The sequence below is a fragment of the Rutidosis leptorrhynchoides genome, chromosome 4 (assembly GCF_046630445.1).
Source record: "Rutidosis leptorrhynchoides isolate AG116_Rl617_1_P2 chromosome 4, CSIRO_AGI_Rlap_v1, whole genome shotgun sequence".
Lineage (NCBI taxonomy): Eukaryota > Viridiplantae > Streptophyta > Magnoliopsida > Asterales > Asteraceae > Rutidosis > Rutidosis leptorrhynchoides.
Genome location: NC_092336.1, coordinates 240,185,827 through 240,203,964, shown reverse-complemented (window position 1 = coordinate 240,203,964; position 18,138 = coordinate 240,185,827). Strand labels below are relative to the sequence as shown.

Below are 18,138 nucleotides of genomic sequence, written 5' to 3'. Positions count from 1 at the left end.
AAACCAAATTCAGACAAAACTTCTAAACAATATTTTCTTTGACAAAGAACAAAACAATTATCACTCTGAACAAGTTCTAAACCAAGAAAATACTTAAGTTTACCTAAATCTTTAATTTTGTATTTGGTTTTAAGAAAATTTTTACATTCATTAATAACAGTTTCAGAACTACCAGTAATGATTATGTCATCAACATAAACAAGCAAATATACACAATCACTACCATCAATCTTAACAAACAGAGAATAATCATTTACACTTTTTTTAAAACCATATTCAAACAAAACATCACAAAATTTTTCATTCCATTTCCTAGAAGCTTGTTTAAGACTATACAAGGATTTAACAAGTTTGCATACTCTGGGATCACTTTTATCAAAATAACCTTCAGGTAAAGACATGTAAACATCTTCTGTTAAGTCACCATAAAGGAAAGCATTATTAATATCAACTTCATATAAGGACCAATTATTTTTGCATGCAACAGATATAATAAGTCTAACAGTAACCATTTTAACAACAGGAGAAAAGGTTTCATCAAAATCTAAACCTTCTCTGTGGTTAAAACCTTTTGCTACTAATCTAGCTTTATACCTATCTATCTCACATGTTGACTTGTACTTAATCCTATATACCCATTTACTACCAATAGATTTTCTTCCTTCAGGAAATCTGTTAAAATCCAAGTATTGTTTCTATTTAAAGCCTCCATTTCTTCATTCATGGCATTAACCCAGTTTTGATCATGACAAGCCTCTTTGAATGATTTAGGTTCATGACCCTTATTTAAACTTGTAACAAAATAGAAATTTTCAGACCCCAACTTAGAATAGTTCAAGTAATCATTGATATTGTACTTAACATTATTGTTAAGTACATAATCTTTGAATTTTGAAGGAAATTTAGTTTGTCTACTTGACCTTCTTAATTGAGGTGAACAATTATGTATATTATCAGTAAAATTGCCCTCGGGGACAGTTTGTGTCTCAATACCATCAACATTAGATGTTGCAGGTACACCATCACTTTGTGACTCAGTTGAGTCATTAAGTAAGGCATGATTGCCATCATCCTTAGTAGTGTCTCTCCCTTCATCATTGGGACTTACAGACTCATTGGACTCAAAATCATTGATTTTAGTTTTTTGTTTTAGAACAACAGTAGTATCCTCATAACAGTCAAAAAAGTTTTGATAATTAACATTATCTTCAGTAAAAACTGTTTTGAAAACAGAATCAAGCTTGAAAGGAAAAATATTTTCATAAAACTTAACATCTCTTGAAAAAATAAAGCTTCTATCATCTAAACAAAATAATTTGTAACCTTTTTGAAAATTTGAATATCCCAAGAAAGCACATTTTAAAGCTCTACTAGAAAATTTGTCATGATTATTTAAAACAGTAGCAAAACAAAGACAACCAAAAGTCCTTAAATGGGAGAGATTAGGACATTTTCCATAAATCAATTCATAGGGACACTTGCCAGACAAAACAGAAGAAGGAAGCCTGTTAATCAAATAAGTAGCAGTTAAAATACATTCAGACCACAAATACAAAGGTAATCCCTCCTGAAACATAAGGGATCTGGCAACATTTAGAAGATGCCTATGTTTCCTTTCAGAAATCTCATTTTGTTGAGGGGTGTAAGTACAAGAGGTTTGATGTATAATGCCTTTATCCTTAAAAAACTATTCATTCTATTATTTAAAAACCCTGTTTCATTATCACTTCTTATGATTTTTATAGTTTTACCAAATTGATTTAAAACTAAATTGTAAAACATTTCAAAACAACTAAAACCTTCCTCTCTTTTTTTTAACAAGTAAGTCCAGATAGCTCTAGAAAAATCATCAACAATGGTTAGAAAATATCTAAACCCCTCTTTACTTTTAACTTTGTATGGTCCCCAAGTGTCAAGATGAATTAAGTCACCTAAGTTTTTTGTTTTATGATCAATTAAAGGAAAAGGATCTCTTGTTTGTTTTGTTTTATGACATGTTTCACATGGTTCATTATTGTCATTAACCTTGTTAAAACCTAGTTTATCACTTAATTCATTTAAAGCCTGATTAGCAGGATGTCCAAGTCTTTCATGTCACAATTTATGTTTAGAAAAGTTTGAATAAACCATATTGCACACTTCAAACAAGGTGCAATATGAACCATTCAATCAAGGTTTAACAAGGTGCTCCTAGGTTTAACAAGGACTCATTCCAAACGGATTCAACAGTTTTTGAAAAAATTTGACCATTGTACACATCTTCAGATAGTGACATCAAAATTCAAGTAAGAACCACATAGTTACATCTATCCCATTGACCTATTAACACTTCATCATCCTCATATTCATATATGGCACATGTACCATCAATGAAACCTAGTTTATTTTTAGTTTGTAATGCAAGTTTCATAACGCAAGACCAGACATTATAATTTTCAGTTCCTTTTAACTTTTGTGTGATTAAAGATGCACCAGATGTATCACTAGGATGCAGATACAAAGGATCATTAAATTCAAGTTTACTAATCTTAGTAATACCACCAGAACTAACAGAACTATCATCAGACATGGTTGCAGCAACAAGAAGAGAACAAATGATAATAAAAGAAACAATATATGCACATAAATTAAACAAATCTAGACAATCAGTAAAAAAAAAAAAAATCATGCAGTGATTCAAATAATCAGAATAAGCAATTAGAACAGTAAATTTAAAACAAATAGCACACAAGTAACCGCAACAAATCCACGGTTCAGACACCTGTAAGGAAAGAAACAAACCCCAATCGACTGGCTACTAGCCAGGCAACCTGTTAAGATGATTTACAGTATAATAGGTCAAGATCAATCTACGCTTGATCAGGTATTCATAGATCTCAAGGATCTAGATCAAGAGTTGGGCGTAGAGATCAAGTCAGGGTAATTAAAACACAAATAAACACGAGACTCCCATTTGAAGACAAGATTGCAGCGGAAGACAAGAAGAAGAAACCCTAATTTTGAGTTTCTTAACGAGTTATTGTGTATAACAGCAGATCCAACCCAAAACAGAATCCACAAGACATATTCGAACCCAAACACAGTGGAAACAACTGATCTTTCAATAAATCTAGAAAGGATCAATCGAAGACCAGAAACCCTAATTTTTCAGATCTGAAAAATTGAGTCAATCAGATTGCAGATCGAACGAAATAACACCTTGCCGCTCTGATACCATGAACAAAAACATAGAGAAATAATCTTCCAATCACATGAAGTAAACCTTCCAATCACAGGAAGTTGAAAAATTACAAAAACCAAAAAACCCTAATTACAATCAAAGATTGTAACTAAATAGCAATTCACACAGTCACTCACTATCAACTTCAACAGATTTGAACTTGATTCCTCTCACAGTAGCAGTAATCAAAACAATGCAGAATGAAAACCCTAATAGGGTTAGAGAGAATGATCGAAGTAAAAAAAAAATAGGTACAGTTGATGAATCATGAAAATATAAAATATATATAAATATATATAAATAAGTTAATTTGCAGAGAGGCCCTTGAAGTCTTGATGCTTCACACACTAAACTTTTCCTTTTTGCAGTTCAGCCACAAAACTTCAATTTCATAATTGACAATTTCAGTCCCTACACAAGCTTAATCTAGAAATAAATACAAAAAAAAAAAAAAAAAAAAAAAAAAAAAAAAAATGTAAAAATGCTTAGATTAAATTTATATAATTCAATACTTTAATCACATTATTATTTTAGGCCATATATTACAATAACATTATCGACAATTCGACGTATATAAGTTGAGAAATGACAAATTAGAATCACAAAGTGAAGAACCTTTAATCACATTATTATTTTAGGCCATATATATTTAATCATGTTAAGCATTATCCTAAAATCTATAGTTATCCTTGGATATGGCGAACAACTTGAATCAAATTTAAAAGTAAAGTTATGGGAAACGTTATACAATAAAGTAATATCAGATAAAAGTACTCACATGTTTCAAATTAAACGTCCACTTTCATAAATGTTGATAAGAATAAGAATATAAAGTTTTTTTATATCCTTACTTTATGCATGTAGAACAAAAGAATGGATAAAAAGTAAGAATAAAAGTAAAGGAAAAATACATTTGACTGTTACTTTTTTTTAAATTGTATGTTTTTTTCTTTGGACATAATTAATATGGGCCGAACCGCCGAAGGAATAGTATATTACTCTGGTAATACTATAAAATAACTATAAGTAAAGTAGTTAAAGAAAATAACGAGCTTTTGGGGTATTAGCTTTGACAGCAGCAGTAAAAATGAATCTTTTGCCTTGACAAAGTGCAATTTTTGAAATCCAATTGTATAGACAAACATAAAATCAAATGTTAGGTTGTTAAGCATGGCAGAGACCAAAATTAACAAGTTTCAACTTCGTGAAATTTAAACAAGAAAGATACAAACTTAGTTACGCTAACCTTGATCATGAGGTCAATGAGGGTGTACTATTCACATAATCACAGATTTTAACTAAGATATACATAAGCATTACGAAGCCTTTTTTGTTCTTTTCTGAGGCGGCTTCCCAAGTGCACCGTTGGTCTCCTTTTTCCGTTTATTTTGATTAACATTGGTGTTGACGGTTGTGTTTGTGTTACCACCTATGCTTGTCGGACTCTTGCCTCGGCTCTGTATGAGGTCTTTCACAAAGAACTTCAACTTCCATAATGTCGACTCACTCTGCAAATGACAAGATGAAAACATGATGCGTTATCACATCATTACATAGTCCAAAATGAATAAAAGCATGATGTTTTTTTTGCTGTTGATTTCAGGAACTGTCAAAATAAGTGTTTTCATCATGGGTTGACCCATAAACACTTTAATCACCGCATTTAGAACAATGATTACTTTATTAAACAGTGTGATTTAAGAGGCTGTGTGCGACCTATTAAGTTAACTTTCTTGGACCATATAAACCATCTCAAGATAGCCCAGTGGATGTGTTCTGATTTCCTCACAAGAGGTCACAGGTTCAAACCCCACTGGCAACAAATCTTAGGGTGGCCAGGAAAAAGTGCAAAAAATGGTCACGGGATAACCCGGATAGACCGCACAAGGTTGCAAAAATCTACCCAGGGACTCCTCGGTCGAGACTTTTTAGGGAGCACTCAAGGAGTACTCAAGTGTTAACCAAGTTTATCTTTGGCCAACTTTCTGAGTGTTGACCAACTTTCCGAGTAATCATGAGTTTTGGCCGTGTTTTGACCAAGTTTGACCGAATACTCTCTAATTACTCCCCGAGTTGCAACCGAGTACTCGCCCAGTAATTCCGAGTTCTGCACCCTGAGATCGTGTACATCTGAGTAAAAACCCCTCTCCTCGGGTCAAATAAAGAAGGAAAACCGTATCCGTTTACCCATTTTCTTTGATCAAATAAAATATAACTCAATCCACACAACTAAGTAAATAAGTAAAAAATGCCATCTCTTGTAAACTAAATCGGGTGTAACTGGAGTGATTAGAATATTGATGGGTCACCTGCGCATCGATGTCAAGATCCACCTCTTGATCATCCGCTTGAAAGTCGGGGTTATTCTGCCCAACAATCAGCAGCGCCTTGTTGAGATCCTCGGGAGATAACTGAGTCAGAACAGTCATCAGTGTCTTCTTCTCTTCGGTAGATATTTTCCTGATTGTAACCATTGTACATTTAGTGTACAACTCTAAACTAATATATACAGATTACTTGACTATATCAAATGACATTGTCGATGCAATAGCTGCAATGATTCACTAGCCAGGACATAATTCAAATAACCCGAACCATGTATATAGACAATAGAAAAATTACTTTAACTGCTTGGTAACGTTATTCTCTTCAAAAGAATTTAAAGAGTATTAGAAGCCTCTAAAGCAAATATTGACATGTGTAACTGTTCTAAAGTAACTATTTTTAACCTGCAATTTCGGAGCACCACTTCTCTAAGTTCCTCAAGATTCCTGTCGACCACCGCAAACTGAGATGGAAAGAAAAAAATAAACGCTATCAGTAGAAAGATTATCAAAAACTGCTAAAAACGAAATAACAGATCGCTAAATTCAAAAATAGCTGTAAATTATTATCATACTTCAGTTTGCAAGTCTTTGGCCATTTTCGCATGCATAACCTCCTGAGCAAGCTGTATATCAAACTGTGCATCTGCTTCCTCCTGTTTCAGTCTTTCATCCTAAAAGTCCACAGTTTACCAAAAAAAATTCAGTAGAAAATTATCAAAATTCATTTAATTTTAATTTTAATTTTAATTAAACGTTACCTCTTCATCGACCTTCGGCAAAAGCTGTAGCCACTTCTCCTCAAACTTTGCCAATAAAGTCTTGGCCATTACATGAACATCATTTCTATCATCGTTATACTTCATAGCATTTTTGAAAATCAATCTCACATCTGCACATATTTCTCGGACATTTTTATATCCAGTCCCATCTTTTGCCTCCATTTTAGCCTTAATAGTACTGAAGTCCATTGGCTTTTCAATTATCTATTTTGAGAATCGTAAACCAACATAATGTGAGTAAACAAGACTTAAGTATAAAGTAAAATAACAGGGGCATCGAAAGAAGAAATTGAAGAAGTTAGAAGATTACTATATGTGTGATACCTTTATGTTTATTAATTTTAAAAATTGCATTCAAATGTAATGCTTAGAAATGTAAAAAGCTACCTCATAGTAATCATGCAAACCAAGCCCTACAACGTCCACTGGTTGCATAAATGGTCCAGACCACTTGTGCCCCGTAACAACCGATAATAGTTAAGGATTCAAATATAGGAATACATTACAATATAGTTACACTTTGTCATAATTTGAACTGTAACTGAGAGTGATAAACTAAACAAGGACAACAAGACATGATAGGTTATGAAAAAAAAGCGAATATCACATATGTTCAACACAATTTAAGTTTCATTTCCGTATTCAATAGATAGTAAGTTACATCTTCATTTCTACACACGTTGGATAAATGGGATACATTATCATATCATTATGTATAATTAAATCATATAGATAGGACCCATACATTAAAAAGGTTAAATAGTCGAGAGGAATGGACCATACCTAATCACAGATACTATGATGTCGTTAAACAGGCAAGACTGCAAATCTAGCTACTTGAGAAGTACTCGGTCGGGACTTTCTAAGGAGTACTCGAATGTTGACTAGGTTTGACTTTGACTGAGTTTTAATCGATTTTCCGAGTATTGGCCTAGTTATGACCGAGTTTGAAATTTTTTTTTGAGTAATCCCGAGTTTTGGCCGCAGTTGACAGACTATAACCGAGTTTGACCAGATTTAACCGAGTATGATTACTTGACTCAGAGTTCTCCAAAAACCGAGTACTCGCCAAGTAATTCCGAGTTATGAAACCTTGCAAACAGGTTATACATTATATATAATATAACATAATTTTTTTTTTTCAAAAAAAAAAAGGTTCCAAATGGAGCAATTACTCAGCATCCTAGCCACATAAACCAAAAAGAGTAAATCTGCAATTAATTTCAATACTATGAATAGACAAAGATTTTGGCAACGTAGTTTAAAGGATATATGATGTGCTGACGTAATAATGCAGCCAGCTGACGCATAAGATCTTGCATTCTTTTCGCAGCAGCTGCTTCTCTCCGTGATGCATCCTGTTGCCTCCTTTTAAAACTAGTCAACTGTTTATCCTTATCTTTGTCTTTCAATATCGAACTAGCTTTAGATGTATTGGAATGCTTCTTATTTGCCTTTGAATAAAACTGCTGAACTTCGTTCAACCTTTTCTCAAGCTGCATATCAGTTATATCATGTCAAAGTCAAACTAACATAGAATAGAGAGAAATGAATACAATATAAAGCATACAGTGCAAGAGAATTAAAAAAACACACAAAAACAGGAAAAACCATGTTTAACGTTCGGTTTTGTTGAACCTCAAAAAAATAATCAATTTCATTAGATTTGAACCTGTGGAACGTCAACAGATGATTTACATGTAAATAATCATTACAAACAGTTCAAGCCACACCTATTTTAGAAAGAATGTGCTTAGCATTAATCCTATTATATAAAAGTTCATTCATTCATGACCTAAATTTAGGGCTTTTTCAAAAAGAACTCATTATAACACACATTTCCACATTCTAGGTCAACATTAATTCCTACATATCATCATGCATAGCTTCTTGTTAACGTATCTAATCCATCGAACACATTTCTCATTAATTCGAAAATTTGTTCGTATATTCATCAAAAAATAAAACAGGCACAAACAAGAGCAAAAAAACAAAGCCGTTTCAAATTTTGTAACTATATGTATAACAGCGCTTCCACAACAATTGGAGTAATAACATTTCGTCATCAATTAACAACTAAGTAATCATCTCACATTAATTTTGGCCTGGCATATGGATATAAACTGGCAGAATTAAACAATCGGAATCAATTAAAATTTGAACGATTTATAATTTATAATGATATATATACCTCATCAACTTTGATGTTAATTTCATCAACATTTTGACCTAATTCCTCTACAAATTTGGGTTCACCTTCGGTTCGGACTTCGGGTACAGGCGCGTCTGCTGTTTCCATTTACCTTTACGATTTGTTTTTACTATTAAGAGAAGGTTAAATTGATTGACGGAAACGGAGGTCCGGTGAATCGGCCGGTGATGTATCACCGGATATGTTTGTGGTATAAAGAGAGAACAAGGGTTTTGGAAGTTTGGAATCAAGTCAGGGGTTTTGTTTGTCATGTGACTATGTGAGAAGGATACATACAGAAATATATTACTCCGTATTTATTTTATTAGGCTCAGTTTATTTATTTAGAATTTAATGAAATTAATTTGACTTAATGATATAAAATTGAATAAGTTGTATGATATTTGTTTTTGACTTAATGAAAATAGATTGTCTTAATAATTTAAGTCATGAAAACGTGTTTGCCCTCACTCTATCAAAACTGCTAAAATAACTGGCTATAACTGACGTATGTAGGGGGTTAAATTTGTAATTTTAATTATTAAGTACATAAAACAAACAATAACTATTTATTTATCAATTATTCCTCACAGACATCATAAGTTCATTCAGATTACAGAACTTAATAGAAATAAAAAACAATCAAAGCCTTAACTTTATAATATATTTTATTTTATGAATTTTTTTTTTTTTTTGTAGATTGTGCTGATGATTTTTTTCTACATTATAAAAAAAATCAATCTTTTTTTAATAAAAGGTTTGATAACGAATAACTAAATGTCAATTATATTACATTCTATGGGAGACATGTAACTCGATAAGAGTAAGACTATTCTCAAAGGTACCGTCATCATCACCACCGCTCTCATCTGCTCTCTCCTAGAGCAACGTTGACAACAGCCACACCCTCACTTGCTGATGAATTTTTACATTTCATTCTGTCGTTATGTGAATTAATAAAAATAAGGACTTGATTATTTTTCGACTATTTGAAACGCTTTAAAAACAACAAAATTACAAAATTTGAAATAATGGTCACCTCCTCCCCATTAATTTTTTTAGCGTTTTCTCTTCTACAAATTCACAATTTTCATTATAAAAGATCTATGTTATGGATAAAGTTTTAAGATCTGGTGGTCGAAGGTGACGATTGGAGCCAGAGTTGGTGCTGGTGATCAGAGATAGTGCTGGTGACCAAAGGTGGCCGATAATGGTGGCAGGTGCTCGTAGGTGGCTATGGTGGTTGGGTGGGCAAAAACAATTTTTTTATTATTTTCTTGTAATTATTATGTAATATTTTACTTCTTTATTATTTTTTATTTGTACTCTAAATATGTGACATTAAAATTAACATTAATTAACATATATATCAATTAAGAGTGGTAGGAATAGGTTAGTGTCACCTTAAAAGCCTCAAATTGGTTTTCTTAGCTATGGATTTACTTTTGACTCCTTATCAAAAAATTAGCCTTGCAATTTTAACGAGCCTTTATTATGTATTTCCTTAAACCTTAAAAAGAAAGAAAGGGTCACCACAATACCGATAGGCCAATGGCTCTTTGGTATCCAAAACCAGCTTTGAAAGTAATATTGTGGGAATGTCAGTGAAATGGAGAAGTAGTCGCCCAATATGCATTTGCGGATGTCTACATGATATTTTTTTAATAGCCTTCTATGTAGTTTTGGTTATGAAATATCATTTAATTTTCTAAAGATTTCAATGATATAGAGAAGAGTAATTGAATTATAAATAAACATACATGTTTTATAATCTTCCAAATTGGTATCTTCGTCGATATTTAGGAACGGGTTCATCTACGATTTGTATTTGAATTAAATAATGTGTCTAATAAATAAGTTGAGATAAATAAATAAGAAATATAGTGAAAAGATATATGCCTAAAGATCGTCAATTGCATATGTTTGTTTGTTTGTTTGATATAATTTGTGAATAATTAAAAAAAACTATAGTAGTATGTATATACAGGATGTTTGGGTTAAAAAAATATGTTTAATATATATATATATATATATATATATATATATATATATATATATATATATATATATATATATATATATATATATATATATATATATAATAAACATAAATATTTTCTATATAGAAAAAAAAAAAAAAAAAAAAAAAAAAAAAGAAGAAGGTATATAGCTGTTTTGGGTTTTAAAATTTTGTTGTATTCATTCATAAAATGTGAAGATTTGAAGAAAAAATTAAAAATAAGGTAGTCGAAACAAGCAAGGAGGCTAGGAGGACAAGACGAAGCCTATGACACCGCTCCCACGCGAAGAATAGAGCACGAGGAAGATTGTGTAAGAAGGCTGTAGCGACCCCGACAAATAGTCAAGTGACGGCGTCGACTACGTAGGTCCCATTACATGGTCATAAGTCTTTAAGACAACGTTTGACCAAAATATGTCGCATTCATTTCAATGTAAAAGGGTGTTTCAAGTTTACAAAAGAAGTTCGACGGCTAGTTACATTACAATGTTAAACGTACAATTGAAACCTATGCGACACAATTTAAAAGTAGCCAAAAAGATGCTCCAAATATGCATGTATACTCGACATCCAAACAAGTATCAAAAGAGTGCGGAAGCATGTATCACTTAAGCATTCAAAACCTGAGAAAAACATAGAAGAATCTGTCAACGAAAACGTTGGTGAAATCATAGGTTTAGTAAATGAGTATGTAAGTAAAATAAGTTGAACCACAAGTTATAGTATAAGTCGATTTTCCGAATCGTTTGAATTCCATAAGTATTGTTGTTTACCGAGCACCCAATTATCAAAGCTTAACCGTATCATTTACCTCAGCATAAAAGTGTTAGAACATACACCGTACCAGAATATATTTCATTCGCTTAACGGTAGCGAACCGTCCGAATGAGGGTTAGTCAAACCCGTATGGATCCACACAACATAGTCTCGCTTACACCATCTGATGTAATTAATGATAATTGAATTGAGGATTTTCGTTCAAACTCGTCCGTATCTTTGTATTCGTATTCGTGTTCGATGTATAAAAGTATGAAAGGTATATATACATATGAAATGTATATAAGTATGTAACGTATATGTTTCTCAGCCCACGATTTAAAAATATAAAAGTTGTTGAAAAAGTGGGACTATGATCTCACCTCGAGTGGACGAGTATAAAAGTACTTCACAAAGTAAACGTGTGCATGAAAGTTGCTTAGCCTTGACCTAAACAAGTAAGTTGTATCAATTTACCGGTTACGACACAAGGTCGGGTGAAATGTGCTCAATTAGTCCTATGGCTCGTTACGACTCGAATAAATAGCATGTGAATCACGTTATCAAGTTTCATGCAAGAATCAAGTATAAAATAAGATTAGAACGATTGCATAAGTGTTTTGTTAAGTTTGACTAAAAGTCAAACTTGGTCAAAGTCAACGAAAAAGTCAATGGGGTCGGGTCGGGTCCCGAACTATTTTCCTAAGCTTAGAAATCATATATGAGCATGTTAGAACAAGTTACATGTGAATCGGAGGTGCGTAGCATAGCAAACATTATTCAAAAATCGACAAAGTTGGACAGACCACATTGGCGCGCCGCGCGGGTATATGGCGCGCCGCGCCATTACCTGTGCAGAGAAATCTGGCAGTTTTTAAGTTTTATGCACGAACCTAACTTCAAACAATCACCATTTATGACCCGCAAACAACCAAAACATGTATCTTATATCATCGGAAAGGTATTTTGACAAGGAACACAACTAACTACTTTTCATCAAGCGAAAACATCATTTACAATAACCGATTTCTCACCAAGTGGTCATTCAAGGTCCATTTTCAAAGTTTCAAGTTCTTGAAATGCATTACATGATTCGGGAATCCAATCCACACATATGATATGCCGTTTCGAAGGTAATTACTCATGCAATACAACTAAACACTTACTAACAACATTTCATGGCATCCAAAGTATCAAAAGTTCATTTCAAGTTCATCAAACCCTAATCAAAATTCACAAAAATCACAAATCATGTATTTGAAGTTTTCTTAATCAACCTACGCATCAAAACGAAGCTAGTGATACTAGTAACACAATTAAAACATGAACTTTAACAATTTAACAACATTTAATCTTCCAAAATCAAAGATTAAGCAAACCCATTTTCAAGTGTTCAAACTAGTTACTCAAATCAACAAATCGAACAAACAAAACATATATTCATGTTATACACGAGCCATAGACACTAATTAACACTTTTATAATTCAAAAACATCAAGAACACAAAATCTAGTGATTTTAGAAAGTTACCCAAATGAGATGAAATTGGTATCAAGTCGAAGAGGATGAAGAGAGGATTCCAAATATGTAATTTGTTTTGATGTTAGCCTCCAAATCCGAAATTAGATGATGAATCTTGTTTGAGTTCTTGAGAGGAAAAATGAAAGTATGAAAAGAGAGAAAGGGAGAAAATGAGAGGAGGAGGTTGAAGGTTTGACTAGTTGACCTAGTCAAATCTTTGGCCTCTTTGCAAGTTTAGTCCCTCTAGTTCGGGTGCGGGTGCGTGAATTAACCAAACGAATTATTTTGAATTACACGAGAGTACGAGAGATGTTATAAATCCAATAACGAAAATATTTTAAGAATGTTAGCTAATGGAGGATACGAATCGAGATACTGAGGATATTATTAAAATAAAAAGACGGGCGTTAAAATAATTTAATGGAAAAATGCGGGATGTTACATTACCCACACCTTAAAAGAAATTTCGTCCCGAAATTTAGTTGGAAGCAATAGTCGTGGTTTCTTATTCGAGACCTAGTGTTGTCAATGCTGTGAATAAGTGAAGATACGTCCTCGGACATTCCCACAAATTTTGACAGTCGAGATCTCAGTTTGTATTAAGACTTGGTTTTACGATCCACAATTTCAACCAGTTTCCCATGAAGGGGAGTTTGCCATCAATAGTAAGTTTATCTAGGAGAGTAGCACGTTCCTGTTCCGTAGGACACGTCTCTAAGTTTGTTGCATGGAACGTAGGGTAAACGGAAACTTAATTGAGTCGATAGTTCTAAACGGTAGGAGCGGTTCCAATACGCCCCGAGGTTTCAAAAGGATTAATATATCGCGATTTTAACTTTCCCTGATTCCCGAAACGGATTACACCTTCCCAAGGTGCGAGTTCTCAATATTACACGGTTACTGGCTTAGGATTCGAGAGGTTTACGTCGAATATCGGTATAGCCCTTTTGGCGACTACGAGTCGTCTTGAGTCCTTCTCGGACTTGTACGATCTCAACTGTTATTTCTTGAATGAGTTCGGATCCGGTGATTTGCTTGCCACATGCTTTGGTCCAACGAATAGGGGTATGACATTTGTGGTCATATAGGGTTTTGGAAGTGCGGCGTTAATACACGAATGGTAACTGTTGTGTGAGAGGAGACAACTAAAGGCAACAATACATGTTTGTAACATGTCTTTCCAAGATGTGAAACGTACGTTTGTTTGGTCCGTTGGTTGTGGATGATACATGGTACTCATGTTTAAACGTGTCTCTAAGGCTTCTTGTAACACTAGAAGTGAAACGAGTATTGTGATCCGAGATAATCGACAATGGTACACCGTGTTGGAATAGAATTAAGATATGTTTGAACAAGCTAGTTAGGGTTTGAAAATGTTCGTTGGAACAAGTTCCTTACCGGCTACAGAGAACATTTTTCAGGGCTATTCACCCTCGTGGTGAATACTAGTAATACATGATGAGTCTCTCTCTCCATTGAGAAAGTATATAAAAGGTTTCCTTATACAAAAGTACAAGCAAAAGGACAGGAGTGGAATGAGAACTTAGAATAGGATGAGCTCACATCCTGAGGTAGCCATATCGCGCATCTAGTGGTCAAATGTTGAGACCTGGTGGGAAAACGAGATAGAACACATAGTTGTATAGTTCGGGGTTGAGTAGTAGTTGTCCGTATCAGGAGCATGAGGACGATAAGTCAAAGAGAAAGGAAGTATCCTTGGATTGTGTGTTATCTTGGGTCCCAGTAATATCAGACGGTCATAGTGAAATAACAGTGTTATGTAACGTGGTACGTGGTGATGAGAAGATTGATCGGATCCATAATTAAGTATTCCAATCGTTCGTGCAAAAATAACGAATTTCAGTTTCCTTGATTTCGAGTCGAGAGAGTATGCCTTTCGGGCGTTCGAGTAGAAATATTTCCATATTTGAATTTCATTGTGTTAAATGAATTTAGTTAGTAAGGTTGGGGTGAATAATCGCGTTAAAAGTTCGGACACGGAGAGGTTTAGTCCTTTCCTGGGGGAGTTAACGGGGTTAAAGGACGAGTAACACGAGAAAAAGTCGAAAATGAATCTGCGGTAATAATCGGCGAGATCTAAGATTTTACGAGTACAAGTCAGAGTCGTGAGGGTTTCCCGATTACGTGTGGCTTCGATTGCAGATTTATTGTAATACCCTGACCACTAACAACATGGTCTAGAAATTGGACTTTGTTTAACCAAAGTTCACACTTGGAGATTTTGGTATAGAGTTGCTCTTTCCTCAAGAGTTCAAGCGTAAGACAAAGATGTTGTTCGTTTTCTTCTTTGCTTGAATTGAATAGGTTAGAACATCACATATGAATATGATGACAGATCTGTCTAGATAAGTTTACATATGTAGCGACCCATCAGGCCCATCAGGCCCATGAATACGGAGGAAGCCTTTGTTAAACTGAACGACACTATAAGAAATTCATAACTATCGTAACGAATTTTGAAAACCGTTTTGGAGATAACCGGAATGGGGGTCGATTTTGGAATACACACGGAATTCTTGTGATTGATCAAGAGGTCATCGGTACGGGAAAGGGAATATCTGTTCTTAACCGAAAATTATTTAGTTCACGATAATCTATACACATGTAAGGGATCATTTTCTTCTTAACGAATAGGTTTTGAGTTCCCTAGTTCTATAGGTGTCAAGTCAAAATTCAAATTCTCCACCCAAAAAGTTTAACGTAATAGTTTTCCGTCGGTCACCTTAATGGCATAGGTAGTGTCTAGGGGATATGGTGGTGTGCAAAGAGTACGAGTCAAGGCCTTGGTTATAAAACGTCTAACGGTACCCGAATTGAATAAACATGAAATATAAGGGTTGTTGAGAAGAAACGTACCCGTGACTAGTTGTCATCTCGGGCTTCCTCGGTGTTAATGTTGAAAGCTCGGCCGCGTGTATTGGGGTTTGTCTTCTTCTCCGGGCACGCATTCTTAAAATGACCCGGTTGGACACATTCGAAACAAACGCCCGTCCGGTGTGCATTGGGCGCCTTTTGGGCGACGGGGGCGACGCTCCTACAATCGTTGGCCGTATGACCACTTCCTTGGCACCGGTGGCAATTTAACTTACCACATTCACCATAATGACGGTTGCGGCATTTGTTGCAAAATGGTTTGCTACATTCGCCATAATGATGTTTGTGGCACTTGTTGCAAGATGGTAGACTTCCGGCATAGCCTTTCTTGTCGTTGGAGGTGAAAGGCTTCTTGGCGGGGTTGTTGTTGTAGTTGCTCAATTCGGGGGCTTCCCATTTTCTTTTGTTGCCACCCGACTTATCCTCGGCTTTATATGCCGACACCTCAATTTCATCCACCGTTTCGATCAATTGGCGGGCCATATTCAAAGCCTCTTGGTGATTAGCGGGTTTGGATGACATTACTCCTTGTTTGATGCTCTTAGGAAGACCATCCATGTACAGCTCAACCCTTAGAGACTCGGTACTCACGAGATTTGGGCACATCAAGGCTAGCTCAGAAAATCGTTGATTATAGGCCTTTTGGTCATTCCCGACCGCTTTTAAAGTTCTTAGCTCGTGTTCAAGCTTGCGGGTCTCTTCGCGCGGGAAGTATTCGGTGATCATCTTTCCTCTTAAGTCGACCCAAGAGAGAGTGTGGGCTTCGTGGATACCCACCGATTGTACATACGTATTCCACCATGTGAGAGTGATACCGGCGAAGGTGTGAGTGGAAAATCTGACCTTGTCTTGGTCCTGACAACCGCTTATGCTAAAGACGGCTTCTGTTTGCTCAAACCATCGGGTGAGTACGACCGGTCCCCCGGTTCCATCAAAAGTGTGAGGTTTGCACCCCATGAAGTTCTTATGGGAGCACCCTTCGTTTGAATTACCGGCTCCATTGTTGTTGTTGTTGTGATTGTTGTTATTGTTATTGTTGTTGGAAGAGTGACCGGCCATGGCCGCATCCACGGCGGTGGCTATCATTCGTTGTATAGCTTGTTCGGGAGTTTCGGGAGGAGCGCGTCGACGAGCCATTGTTCCTTCAAGACACAAGAATATCGTTGGTTAGTATTCTCAATAATACCAACTGTGATATGGAATAAGGATAAAGAGAAAATTTCCTTAACCCGCCTTAAATTCTTTATGTCATAATGTCGGAACGTCCATGTGAACCACCGTAATATAATCCCGGAAATTATATTACCCTGATTCACATGTGCATTTAACATTACTTCATAAAGTCAAGGTGGCGTGTCAATCAAATTTAACAACGTGATATCAAAATCGAATAAGAGTTAGATATGATAGGAGAGTTCGAGTATAATGCACAAATAGTCAAGTAGTTCCTACCTCAGTCTATATGCCGGTTGTAGTCTAGATTCACTAATGTACCCTATGACTCGGGGTCAACACCAATGAACTCTAAATCCCTACAACCAACGCTCTGATACCACTTGTAGCGACCCCGACAAATAGTCAAGTGACGGCGTCGACTACGTAGGTCCCATTACATGGTCATAAGTCTTTAAGACAACGTTTGACCAAAATATGTCGCATTCATTTCAATGTAAAAGGGTGTTTCAAGTTTACAAAAGAAGTTCGACGGCTAGTTACATTACAATGTTAAACGTACAATTGAAACCTATGCGACACAATTTAAAAGTAGCCAAAAAGATGCTCCAAATATGCATGTATACTCGACATCCAAACAAGTATCAAAAGAGTGCGGAAGCATGTATCACTTAAGCACTCAAAACCTGAGAAAAACATAGAAGAATCTGTCAACGAAAACGTTGGTGAAATCATAGGTTTAGTAAATGAGTATGTAAGTAAAATAAGTTGAACCACAAGTTATAGTATAAGTCGATTTTCCGAATCGTTTGAATTCCATAAGTATTGTTGTTTACCGAGCACCCAATTATCAAAGCTTAACCGTATCATTTACCTCAGCATAAAAGTGTTAGAACATACACCGTACCAGAATATATTTCATTCGCTTAACGGTAGCGAACCGTCCGAATGAGGGTTAGTCAAACCCGTATGGATCCACACAACATAGTCTCGCTTACACCATCTGATGTAATTAATGATAATTGAATTGAGGATTTTCGTTCAAACTCGTCCGTATCTTTGTATTCGTATTCGTGTTCGATGTATAAAAGTATGAAAGGTATATATACATATGAAATGTATATAAGTATGTAACGTATATGTTTCTCAGCCCACGATTTAAAAATATAAAAGTTGTTGAAAAAGTGGGACTATGATCTCAGCTCGAGTGCACGAGTATAAAAGTACTTCACAAAGTAAACGTGTGCATGAAAGTT

At 34.9% G+C, this 18,138-nt stretch overlaps 1 protein-coding gene across 2 annotated transcripts; it reads right to left on the bottom strand.

Moving 5' to 3' along the window:
* Positions 1 to 3,525: 3,525 nt before the first annotated feature.
* On the bottom strand, positions 3,526 to 8,791 carry LOC139843402 (transcription factor GTE6-like). Of its 2 annotated transcripts, XR_011757570.1 has the most exons (9): positions 8,518 to 8,791; positions 7,599 to 7,822; positions 6,714 to 6,786; positions 6,306 to 6,530; positions 6,120 to 6,218; positions 5,950 to 6,008; positions 5,530 to 5,680; positions 4,467 to 4,728; positions 3,526 to 3,646 (listed from the first exon to the last, which is right to left on the bottom strand). XR_011757570.1 is itself a non-coding variant. In XM_071833471.1 (8 exons), the coding sequence occupies exons 1-8, from the start codon at positions 8,623 to 8,625 to the stop codon at positions 4,537 to 4,539; spliced, it is 1,131 nt and encodes a 376-aa protein (XP_071689572.1). In that variant the 5' UTR covers positions 8,626 to 8,791; the 3' UTR covers positions 4,355 to 4,536. The 2 variants fall into 2 exon arrangements, 1 of the variants encoding a protein (XP_071689572.1); XM_071833471.1 differs by lacking the exon at positions 3,526 to 3,646 and having other exon boundaries at positions 4,355 to 4,728.
* Positions 8,792 to 18,138: the final 9,347 nt, after the last annotated feature.